General features: G+C 55.6%; 1 protein-coding gene across 1 annotated transcript in view; it reads left to right on the top strand.

The window, feature by feature from the left end:
* Positions 1–4672: 4672 nt before the first annotated feature.
* FBN3 (fibrillin 3) overlaps positions 4673–12162 on the top strand; it is an 87861-nt gene continuing 80371 nt past the window's right edge. The window contains exons 1-6 of the mRNA XM_035285142.3: positions 4673–4813; positions 6763–6946; positions 7077–7159; positions 8079–8177; positions 8346–8441; positions 9315–9410. Coding sequence (XP_035141033.3) covers positions 6780–6946; positions 7077–7159; positions 8079–8177; positions 8346–8441; positions 9315–9410 — 541 coding nt within the window. The 5' untranslated portion in view covers positions 4673–4813; positions 6763–6779. The remainder of the gene's footprint in view (positions 4814–6762; positions 6947–7076; positions 7160–8078; positions 8178–8345; positions 8442–9314; positions 9411–12162) is intronic.

Here is a 12162-nt window from a genome sequence, read left to right as displayed (position 1 = left end):
GGCAGCAGTAGAGGTGGGGAAAGCTCTGGGGAACATTAATAGTGTGACAATGTGACAGCAACAGGTGACAATGTCACAGGAACTGGGAATGATGAGGAGGCATTTTGACAGCAACAGGTGACACTGTAATTTTAAAACCCCCTAGGGGCTGGGCAGGGTGGTTCATGCCTGTAATCCCAGCACTTTGAGAGGCCGAGGTGGGCAAATCACGAGATCAGGAATTCAAGACCAAACCGATCAACATGGTGAAATTCCATCTCTACTAAAAATATATATATGTTTATAAAAATGGCCAGGCGTGGTGGTGTGCCCATGCCTGTAATCCAGCTACTTAGGAGGCTGAGGCAGGAGAATTGCTTGAACCCAGGAGGTGGAGGTTGTAGTAGCTGAGATCCCGCCACTGCACTCCAGCCTGGGTGACAGAGCAAGACTCCATCTCAGGGGAAAAAACAAAACAAAACACCACCCACTAGGGGCCGGGTGCAGTGGCTCACGCCTGTAATCCCAGCACTTTGGTAGACCACGGCAGGTAGATCACTTGAGGTCAGGAGTTTGAGGCCAGCCTGACCAACATGGTGAAACCCTGTCTCTACTAAAAATACAAAATTAGCCAGGCGTGGTGGTGCTTACCTATAATCCCAGCTACTCGGGAAGCTGAGGCAGGAGAATCACTTGAACTGGGAAGCAGAGGTTGCAGTGAGCTGAGATGGCACCACTGTACTCCAGCCTGGGCTACAGAGTGAGACTCCTTCTCAAAAAAAAAAAAAAAAAAAAAGAACTTTAAAACACCAGATCCCCATTGGAGTGCATGGACCTCATTTTGCTGAGGGTGGGCAGCACTGCTGCCAGCATCTCAGATCCTTGAGCAGCATCAGGGCTTGTGCTAGGTGGTAATCCATGGTGTCTTCCTGGGGCCCAATCTGCATGTGACGTGGGTCAACATGGCTGGCTCTGGCATCACTGAGCTTGGTCACTCTTTCTGCTGAGCCTGGCTGGTGCTGATGCCAGTTGATTGTGATGTTAAGGACCTGACACTCTGGGTGATGGTACTACCATATGCAGGGGACTGTGTCACGGCAGAAAGATGAAGGTGTAAAGGTGACAAGAGGCATGCATGTCCCAGGTAGTGGAGCAACCAGAAAAGAGCAGGGTGTCACATGGACAGGTGACAATGAGACAGGGTCACAGTGACAAGTGACTGTGCAATAGGAACTTGGTGATGACAATGACGATGATGATGATGTGTGTTTAGAGTCAAGGTCGTCTGTCATCCAGGCTGGAGTCTAGCGGCAACATCGTAGCTCACTGCAGCCTCAAACTCCTGGGTTCAAGCACTCCTCCCACCTCAGCCTCCTGAGTAGCTGGGACTACAGGTGCATGTCACCATGCCCAGCTAATTTTTCTGTAGAGATAGGGTCTTGCTATGTTGCCCAGGCTTGCCTTGCACTTTTAGCCTCAAAGGATTCTCCACTTCAGCCTCTCAAAGTGCTGACATTACAGATGTGAGCCACTGTGCCCGGCTGATTATGCAGTTTTGATGGGGAGACTATGTGAGTGCTTTGTACAGTCCTGGTGGGGGACTGTGATACGAAGGAAGACTGAGAGCCTAAATGTCCCTTTTTTTTTTTGAGAAGGAGCCTCGCTCTGTCACCCAGGCTGGAGTGCAGTGGCACAATCTCGGCTCACTACAACTTCTGCCTCCCGGGTTCAAGTGATTCTCCTGCCTCAGCCTCCCAAGTAGCTGGGACGACAGGTACGTGTCACCACACCTGGCTAATTTTTTTGTATTTTTTAGTAGAGACGGGGTTTCACTCTCTTAGCCAGGATGATCTTGATTTTCTAATCTTGTGTTCAGCCCGCCTTGGCTTCCCAAAATGTTGAGATTACAGGTGTGAGCCACCACGCCCAGCCCTTCTTTTTTTTTTTTTTTTTTTTTTTTGTGAGACGGAGGTTTGCTCTTGTTGCCTGGGCTGGAGTGCAACGGCAAGATCTCGGCTCACAGCAACTTCCGCCTCCTGGGTTCAAGTAATTCTCCTGCCTCAGCCTCCAGACTAGCTGGAATCACAGGCATGCACTACCATGCCTGGCTAATTTTGTATTTTTAGTAGAGATGGGGTTTCTCCATGTTGGTCAGGCTGGTCTCGAACTCCCGACCTCAGGTGATCTGCCTGTCTCAGCCTCCCAAAGTGCTAGAATGACAGGTGTGAGCCACTGCACCCAGCCTAAGTGTCCCTTCCTAAAGTGTGATGTAATGAGGATACAGTGGGGGGTGACAGTATCTGTGACGCCACGTCAATAACTGGCAGTAACAACAGACCAGGCGGCAGCATGGGAAGTTGAAGCCACAGCACACGGTGTGGACAGCAGCTTGGGTCGGGGGCTGTGAAGAACAGTGCTTGCTCCCTGCTGTCACTGAGAACTTCTGGGTGCAGGGACTTCCCACAGCTCCACATCTTGGTCTGGACACACCCTCTGGCTTCCTTCTTCCCTCTTCTGGAGAGCAGGTAGGGAGACTTCTAGGATGGAGTCACTGCCTGTCCCACAGCTCTTCCAGGAAAGCCTTGCTCCAGACTTGGCCATGGCAACACCAGCCGTGCAGTGTCCCTGGGGATGGAACAATCTTTCGCCACCTTTTGTACCTATGCTGGGTTGCTTCTAGGGAACTGGGTGCTTGTCCCCATGCCCAGGTAAGATACATTTGTTGCAGAACAAATCTGGGTGGACTTTGGCGGGGGAGTCTGGAAGGAGGTGTCCAAGGTGGCCAGGGAAACTGGCCTGTCCACAACAGCCCCTGGGCCCACCCCCCAACAGAAACCCCACCCCTCTGTCTCTGCTGGGCCACCTCGACCCTGGGGTTCCCTCCCCAGTTCACCCTCCCCATACCCGCTACCCCACCTGACCCTTCTCACAGGGTCCAGGGTCCCCTTCCTTGGCCAGGATGACTGACTCTTGTCCCTGAAATTGGCCTCTGTCCGATGTGCTCCCCCAGCCCAGCCCTGGGACCCTCGATGCTCCCTGGACACAGGCTGAGACCTGGAAGTGCAGCTGTGGGAGAGCCTTCCCTTCCTGTGAGTCTGCTGTGCCTCCCCTCAGAGGCGGGGGTTGGGGAGACCCTAGGTGTTTCTAGCCTCTTCTTTTTTTTTTTCCTTATTTATTTATTTTTAAGATGGGGTTTCACCATGTTAGTCAGGCTGGTCTTGAACGCCGGACCTCAGGTGATCCACCTGCCTTGGCCTCCAAAGTGCTGGATTATAGGCATGAGCTACCACGCCCATCCTCTAGCTTATTCTTATGTTTACCACCTTCCTCTTGTTCCCTCCCCTTCTCCTCTCCCTTAAAGTTCCAACCTCACTCCATCCAGGCATGTTTATTCTAAGTTCTCTCCTCTCCAGGCCTTTGCCTGTTCTGTTTCCTCCAGCAAACTCCTATGCAACTGTCAAAGCCCAGTTCAAAAATCCTCTCCCTACACCCAAATTGTGAGTTTACCCTACTGAACTCCCAAAGCTGACTGTGCTGAATATACTCCCACCACAGCACTTTTGGAATGGAGATAGGGTTTCCATTTTTTGGAGAGAGGGTATTGCTCTGTTGCCCAGGCTGGAGTGCAGTGGCCGGATCATAGTTCACGGCAGCCTCAACCTCCTAGGCTGAAGCAATCCTCCTGCCTTAGCATCCTGAGTAGCTGGGACTACAGGTGCATGTCACCATGCCTGGCTAATTCTTTTTGTTATTATTATTTGTAGAGATGGGATCTCAATATGTTACCCACGCTAGTCTTGAAATCCTGGTCTCAAGCCTGTTGGGCTTATTTATTACATTCTGGAAGTGCCATGGTGGGGGGATATTCAGCACAATCTTTTGAACTTTGGGAATTCAATAGAGTAAGTTCACAATTCGCAGGTAGGGAGGGAATTTTTGAACTGGGCTTTGACAGATGCGTAGGAGTTTGCTGGATAGAGTAACAGCTTCAGGCTCAACACACGGCTTCTGACAGATCCCCATGTTAAGGGTCTATTCTCAAAGGTGGGAAGGTGGTGGAAAAGCCTAGAAATTTTTGTTTGGAGTACAGACAACAGATAGGGAGCTGAAATTCTTGTCTGGGCCTTTTGGTAGGTGGAGAAACAGGTTCAAAGAGATTTGAAAGCTTACACAGTTTGAACTGTTAACCTCTTCATTTTGAGAACCAGATGAAAAACGTGGGCCCTTCTCCCTGGGAAACATATCTTTGTTCATTGTTTTGCCAACATATTTAGGGGCCCCTGATATCAGCCTAGTTAAGAATCCAGGCTCCAAGGGCCAGGTGAGTTTCCAACGTCGGTCACCCTCAGAATTCTCCTTGCCCGAGGGACGAGGCTGCAGCTTGGGAGGCCGTGGGAGGGCCGCCCAGGTGAGTCCCGGGACCTCTCTGCCCAGACTGTCGTCGAGGCCCGGCCCCCCCAAAATCTCGATCCGGAAACGAGGCCCCCGTAGCCCCTACAAGGTGCCCCTAGCCCTGAGCCCCCAGCCCGCCCTCCCATCCCTCCAGCCCCTCGGAGTTTTCACCAGGAGCCCCAGGCCCTCCCCCCAGCCGCAGCCTCTCTCCCCGCCCTGGATCGGAGCCCCCCGTTCCCGCCCTGGGAGCTACGAGGTGCAAACGCGCCCTCCTCCAACTCCTCCCGCCCCAACTCCCCCCGAGTGGCAGCTCTGGGCTGGGAACGCGGCGGGGTCGGCCTCTCGGCTTCGCGTTCCCGTCCCGGGTCCCGGGCGCCACAGGAGCCGGCCCTGCAGCGCAAAGCCGCGCGCGTCCACCCGCCCCACGCTCGCAGCCTCGCAGGTAGGTGAAGGCGCGGGGCCCACGGTGGGGCGAGATCGGGGGCGTTGAAGGGTGGGGAAGGCGAGGGCTGGGGCGGGGGCCGGCAGGAAGAGGGGGAGGGGATTCCTTTGTTCGCAGCCGGGCAGCCCCGGGCCCAGCCCCCTCCCCTCTCCGCCTTCTAGTGGCGCCCGCCGCAGTGGGACGCGGGGGCGCGGGGACCCGGCGGGAGGGGCTCGGCCAGGCGCGGGGCCCCTGACCCACAGGTGAGGGCGGAGCCTAGCGTGGACGCGGCCGGGGGTTCTGCCGGGTGGAGATCGCTGCCGGCGGGCTCCAGGGGCGCCCCCTTTCCGTCGGTGGAGCTCGGGACCCCTCGCTCCTCGGCCGTCAGCCTCCCCACCCCTTGCCCGGCGCGCCTTCTCTGCTCATTCATTCCACAAACTCCAGGGTGTGGCTGGAGTGTAAGGGGGACCGAGGAGTGTAAGGGGGGCCGAGGCAAATCAGGCCAGAGACTTCCCCCACCCAACTCCCCCACCCCACCCGAGGCAAGGGGCAGGGGTGGGGGATGGGGGAGGAAGGAGGAGGGCTTGCAGGCCCCCAGGCTGCCTGGAGGAGTCCACAGAACCTCAGTGCCGACTGACCTGGACAACTCAGAAGCGAAAGAGGATGCCGCTCCCCAGCCAACCAACTCTCTTTGGGACCCCTCTTTGGCTGAGAGAGGGGCATGGCCAAGGCCACACAGCGGGGCTCCTTGCCTGTTCTCCCCCTAGGTCCAATTTCTCTCCTCCTTGGGACCTGAATGGAACGGGAAGGCCACTTGGTGTGGCATCTATCCCTCAAGTATTTTGCCGCCAGCCTCTAAAAGGTTGGCTGGTTGTCTCCTGTCCCCCTCTCCTCCCTCCCATCCTTCATGGCCCAGGCAGGATCCAGCCAGGGGGAGCAGAAGCAAGTTCCGTTCCTGATCTTCTCCCCGTCCTTCTCTGCATGGGCCTAAGTTCCAGCTTAGCCCCTCACTCATGATGTGATGGCCTTAGTTTGCTCATCTGTGAAATGGGCACAGAAGCGATCCCTTCCCTGCTGAGCACAGGGTTATGCTCTGCATTGGGAAGTTCCGGACCCTGCCTGGGCCCGCTGCCTGCAATGAGGGACAGTGGGGTGGTTGCCTGAGAAAGCCCTGAGGCCTGTGTGAGCTCAGAGAGGCATCCAGCCCTGACCTGGGAGCAGTGGACAGTCAGAGGAGGCTTCCTGGAGGAGGTGTGCTATTAGAGAAGGGTCTTGGGGCTGAAGGTGAACAGCCACGGCAAGATGGGTGTGGGACGTGGAGGGGAGGGGACACAGGGCCAGGTGGGGTCAAGTGTGGCAAGAATGGGAGTATCTGTGTCACAGAGGGACAGTGGGGTGATTGCCTCCCATGGACTTGCCACCTTCCTCCCACCCTGGACTCTCTCCCGGCTCCACCTTCCCAGCCAGAACTTTGGGAATCTTCCATTCCTCTCCTCTCTCTCCCATCTGGACAGCCCCCAGCCTCCTGACACCCCTGTTACCCCGGGGGGCCCTGCCGCCCTTCCCCACTCCATCTAGCATGCATTTCTGACCCTGCTTCTCCCACGGTAAGCTTTTCAAGGGCCCTTCATTGCCCTTGGCGAACAAGCAAATGCTCTAGGACACTATAGCACCATAAAAGCTATGCCCACTCCTGCAACGCCTGGCCCCACCTGGCCCTATGTCCCCTCCCCTCCATGTCCCATGCCCGTCTTGTCTCGGCTGTGCAGCCTCAGCCCCAAGACACTTCTCTAACATCACACCTCCTCTGACTGTTCACTGCTCCCTGGTCAGGGCTGAATGCCTCCCTGGGCTCCCACAGGCCCCGGGGCTGCCCCATTTGGCAACCACCCTAGCCTCCTAGTTGTGTGGGGTGCCCCATGGCCAGGGTTGAGGGTTCTTCTGGGGCTGACTCTGCTTCCTCTCCGCAGCCTCCAGGGGACACGTCATGACTCTGGAGGGTCTGTGTTTGGCAAGGGGCCCACTGGCCCGGCTCCTGCTGGCCTGCTCAGCCCTGTCATGCATGGCAGGTGGCCAAGGCCGCTGGGATGGGGCCTCAGAGGCTTCAGGTCCTGGACGTGTGCGGAGGCGGGGCAGCCCGGGCATCTTGCAGGGGTGCGTGGTACCTGGGATGCTGGGAGAACCCTTTGGTGTGGATTGGGCCGTCCTGGGGCCAGGGGAGTGCTGGTGGGGGGGCTGTCAACCCGGCCAGGGGCTCACCAGACACATCTCGCTGTCCCCAAAGGCCGAATGTGTGTGGCTCCCGTTTCCACGCCTACTGCTGTCCCGGCTGGAGGACATTCCCTGGCAGGAGCCAGTGTGTCGTGCGTGAGTGCTGCTGCCTTCTGGAGGTGGGGGCGGGGCACAGGCCAGCCACAGTCTTACCTGCCTGCAGGTCCAGCTCTGTTTACAAGGGGACTCTGCCAGGGGCCACTGGCTGAACCACAGGAACGATGGTTGTGTCTGTCCTCAGGCTTCCAAGCCAAAGTGCCATGTTCATTTCCTTTGCCCTAAAACCTCCTCGTTTCTGTCTTGCTGTTTGCCTGCCTGGTTCCCTCCCTTTGCTTCTGTCTCGCTGTTTGTCTCTCTGGTTCCCTTGCTTTGTCTCTGCCTCTCTCTGTTCATCTCTGCTCATGTCTCCCTCTGTTGGTTTCTTTTCTTTATTATTATTTTTTTTTAGAGATGGGGGTCTCTGTGTTCTTCAGGCTGATCTCGAACTCCGGTCTCCAGTGATCCTCCCATCTCAGCCTCCCAAAGTGCTAGGATTCCAGGTGTAAACCACCACACCTGGCCTCTCTCTGTTGGTTACTGTCTATCTATCTGATTCTCTCTCTCTCTCTGAGTCTCTTTCTCTCTGTCTCTCTCTGGCCTCACCCTCTGTCTCTGTCTCTGTCTGTGTCTCCAGAATCTGACTCCACTTCCCAGGAGACACCCCATCACAGTATCCAGGACCCCAGCATCTCCAGCTCTGTCCTCACAGCTCAGCAGTTCTGGCCCAAAGAGCGTTCTGTCCCGATGGCTCTAACACAACCCTCAACCCACAGCCTGGGTCACACCACCTGCTCAGCTCAGCCCTGGAGTGGGGGGACGTCCATGAAAACGGGGGTGGGGTGTGCTATGAGCAGAGCCGGGGAGGCAGATGACTAGCAGAGTCCAGCCAGGTGTTCCGGCCAGTCTGGACACCGATGAAACAGGGACGGCCCAGGCTCGGTCCTGGTCTTGACTACCACCTGCTGCACCCACCCAGCCATCTGTAGGCACACCTGCCATGAGGGATTCTGCTCCCAGCCCAACCTGTGCACCTGTGCGGATGGGACGCTGGCTCCCAGCTGCGGGGTGAGCCTAGGTGAGCAAGGAGTGGCCTCTTGGGGGAGGGAGAAGAAGATCACAGAGTTCCGGGCTGCTTTTGTTGAAAGACAGCAGTGGGGCTGAGCTCACCTGGTCCCGCAGCTTTCCCGGAAGGGCATTGCGGGCCGTCTCCAGCTTACTCTGTGTTCCACCTTCCTGTTCCCAGGGTTAGGGTGCAGTGTGAGCTGTATGAATGGGGGCACCTGCCGTGGGGCATCCTGTCTGTGTCAGAGGGGCTACACGGGCACCGTGTGTGGTCAGCGTGAGTATCCCTGTGGGACTCCCTGCCCCTATGCACACCCAGAACTGTGATCCCAGAGCATTGGTCTCTGCTACTACCTGCCTACTGCCCAGGGGTCTTTCTTCCTGGACTGGAGATTGCAGGGGACATGCTTATTGTCACAGTCTTCACAGTCTTTTTCTTTCTTTCTTTTTTTTTTTTTTTTTTTTTTTGAGACAGAGTCTTGCATTGTCACCCGGGCTGGAGTGCAATGGCATGATCTTGGCTCACTGCAACCTCTGCCTCCCGGATTCAAGCAATTCTGCCTCAGCCTCCCGAGTAGCTGAGATTACAGGTGTCTGCCACCACTCCCAGCTAATATTTTGTATTTTTAGTAGAGATGGAGTTTCTCCATGTTGGCCAGGTTAGTCTCAACTTTGTGATCCAGCCACCTCAGCGTCCCAAACTGCTGGGATTACAGGCATGAGCACACCTGCCTTTTTTTTTTTTGAGATATGGTCTCGGTCTCCTGCCCAGGCTGGAGTACAGTGGTACAATTTCAGCTTACTGCAACCTCTGCCTCCCGAGTTCGAGCAATTCTCCTGAGTCAGCCTCCCGAGTAGCTAGGACTACAGGCACATACCACTAAGCCTGGCTAATTTTTGTATTTTTAGTAGAGATAGGGTTTCATCACGTTGGTCAGGCTGGTCTCGAACTCCTGAGCTCAGGTGATCCACCTGCCTTGGCCTCCCAAAGTGCTGGGATTACAGGCATGAGCCACCACACCCAGCCTTATCATTCGACCTAGGCCAGATCCTGGGGATTCCTGGGTAAAGATGGGATTGCTGTGAACCCCAGCTCTCTCTGCTGCTGGAGGGGGGGAATCTCTGGCCACCTCCCTCTCTCCCTCTGCAGCCATCTGTGACCGTGGATGCCACAACAGGGGTCGCTGCATTGGCCCCAACCACTGTGCCTGTGTGTACGGCTTCATGGGACCTCAGTGTGAAAGAGGTACCAAGCACATGTGGGTGGAGGGCAGACAGGGGACTGTACGGAGGGAAGAAGGTTTCCTGGAAGGCCCTGAAACGTGGCCAGGCCTTGAGAGGGCCCAGCTGGCCTCCTTCTTGCAGCTGGGGCAGTGTGAGGACATTTCTTTCATTTGCTCATCTTTCTGCAAAACATCTGTTATTCACTGGCTCTGATCGTGGGCCTGTGTTGGAGTCTGGTAGGAAAGACAGAAGATGTGCCGGTCTGATTGGCAGGGAGAAGAAACTGCAAGCAGAAGATTCTCATCTGGGGCCATCAAGGTTAAGACAAGGGTTGGGGCAGCCCAGGAGCATGTGAAGGACAGAGAAACCATCTGCTCCATGCAAGGGAGTCAGGGAGGGCTTCCTGGAGGAGGAGACCCCTCAGCTGGATATAATAGGGTGGATTGGACCTCATGAGATGGGCACACCCCCTCTTTATTGCACACTGACTTTTTTTTTTTTGAGATGGAATTTTGCTCTGTCACCCAGACTGGAGAGTAGTGGCGCGATTTTGGCTCACCACAACTTCTGCCTCCCAGGTTCAAGAGATTCTCCTGCCTTAGTCTCCCAAGTAGCTGGGATTACAGGCGTGCCTCGCCGAGCCCAGTTAATTTTTGTATTTTTAGTAGAGACATGTTGGCCAGGCTGGTCTTGAACTCCTGGCCTCAAGTGATCTGTCCACCCCGGCCTCCCAAAATGCTGGGATTACAGGCGTGAGCCCCTGCGCCTGTCAACCTAACTCGTAAACTTGATCCTATTTTAAGAGGGCTAAGATGGGTGGGATCGCCTGCTGAGAGGTTGTTACCAGAATTAAGAGGGTGGATGTATCAGTAGTTTGAGACCAGCCTGGGCAACATAGTGAGACGCCATCGCTACAAAAAGTGAAAAATTAGCCAGGCGTGGTGGTGTACACCTGTAGTCTCAGGCTGAAGTGGGAGGACTGCATGAGCCCAGAAGTTCAAGGCTGCAGTGAGCCATGGTAGAGCCACTGCATTTCAGCCTGGGCGACAGAACCACACCCTATCGCTCTTAAAAAGAAAAGAAGAAGAACAAGAAGACAGAAGAGGCCAGGCATGGTGGCTCATGCCTGTAATCTCACCATTTTGGGAAGCAGATCACTTGAGGCCAGGAGTTTGAGATTAGCCATGACCAACATGGCAAAAGCCGTCTCTACTAAAAATACCAAAGAAAAAGGCTGGGCGCGGTGGCTCATGCCTGTAATCCCAGCACTTTGGGAAGCAGAGGCAGGTGAATCACAAGGTCAGGAGATTGAGACCATACTGGCTAACATGATAAAACCCCGTCTCTACTAAAAATGCTGGCACACGCCTGTAGTCCCAGCTACTTGAGAGGCTGATGCAGGAGAATCGGTTGAACTTGGGAGGCGGAGATTCCAGTGAGCTGAGATTGTGCCACTGCACTCCAGCTTCGGCGACAGAGCTAGACTCCATCTTGGGGAGAAAAAAAAAAAGGCCACAAAAATAAATCTAGCTGGACATGGTAGTGCGTGCCTAGAGTCCCGTAGTCCCAGGCACAAAAATTGTTTGAATCCAAGGAGGCAGAGGTTGCAGTGAGCCAAGATCGTGCCACTGTACTCCAGCCTGGAAGACAGAGCAAGACCCTGTCTCAAAAAAATAAATAAATAAAGGAAAAAAGGAGAGTGGAGAGTGGACACAGTGATGTCTTTTGTGAGCAGTGAGGTGTGGCAGGGGCAGGGAGAGAAGAGGCAAGGAGTCAAGATGAACCCCAGGCTTGATTTGAAAGCTGGGGGCAGGGGAGGTAGTAGCACACCCTGGCAGGGAGGAGGAAGACTCTGAGCTCAGTGTTGGTTGAGGGTCCACAGCTGGACACTCAGGCCTGGGGTGGAGACAGCGGTGGGGGGGCTGCTCTGTCCGTGGGGACTGAAGCCCAGGGCGCAGCGGAGGATCCCCAGGAGAGAAGGAAGGGCCAGAAGAGATGGCCACCTGGGCATTTAAACACGAACAGAAAAAACAGAGCCCACGGGAGGCTGAGAAAGAGAAAGAGGAGTGGATAGCGTCAGGGAAGTCCAGGCTTGTGAGAGTTTCCATTGCAGGAGGCATCCGAGTGCCTGCTGTGGTGTTTTGTCCCAGGAAGGCGAGGATGGGCGGGACCCGGGGAATGGAAGCTGGAGGGGCTGGGGAAATGACCCGGGTTCGAGGGTGGGCTTTTGGAAACTGTGGAATTGGAATATGGGCTGTTGGAGGCAGGCCAAGCTCTGGGTGGCAGAGGAAGAGTGAAGGGGAGGGGAAGAGGGAGGGGGGAGGTTCCAGGCATTGGGTTTTGTCTTGGGGCATCAGGACAGCCGGGGGGTGAGGGGGTGGGGATGGGGGGGGTCTCTGTGAAGCCCCTCCTCCTTATGGGGCCTGGGTTGGGAGTGACTCTGGCTTCTTCTCTTGGGAGGGGCTGCCCTTGTTTGAGAGCTAACTCCTTTATCGGAAACATCTGGAGAAGAGAGACAAAAAGTCACATCTGGGCTCATGTACTGGGGCTGGGGGAACCAATGCAGTCATCTTGGGCTGGCCTGGTGGGGATTGGGGATGTGATGTTGGGGGTCCAGAGAATCTGGGCAGCTAATAGATCCCTCCTCAAATCTGGGCGATATGGCAGGGCCAGGCGTGTGTGCAAGGACTAGACATACTTTGTAGCTGGGCATCCACGAGTCTCTGCCTAGGCCTGAAGGGAGGACGGGCCTGGGGAAGGATTCCCATCAGTTT

This window comes from Callithrix jacchus, chromosome 22, assembly GCF_049354715.1.
Source record: "Callithrix jacchus isolate 240 chromosome 22, calJac240_pri, whole genome shotgun sequence".
In the NCBI taxonomy this organism is placed as follows: Eukaryota; Metazoa; Chordata; class Mammalia; order Primates; family Cebidae; genus Callithrix; species Callithrix jacchus.
The sequence above is the reverse complement of the archived record's forward strand: the minus strand, read 5'-3'. Positions and strand labels throughout refer to the sequence as shown.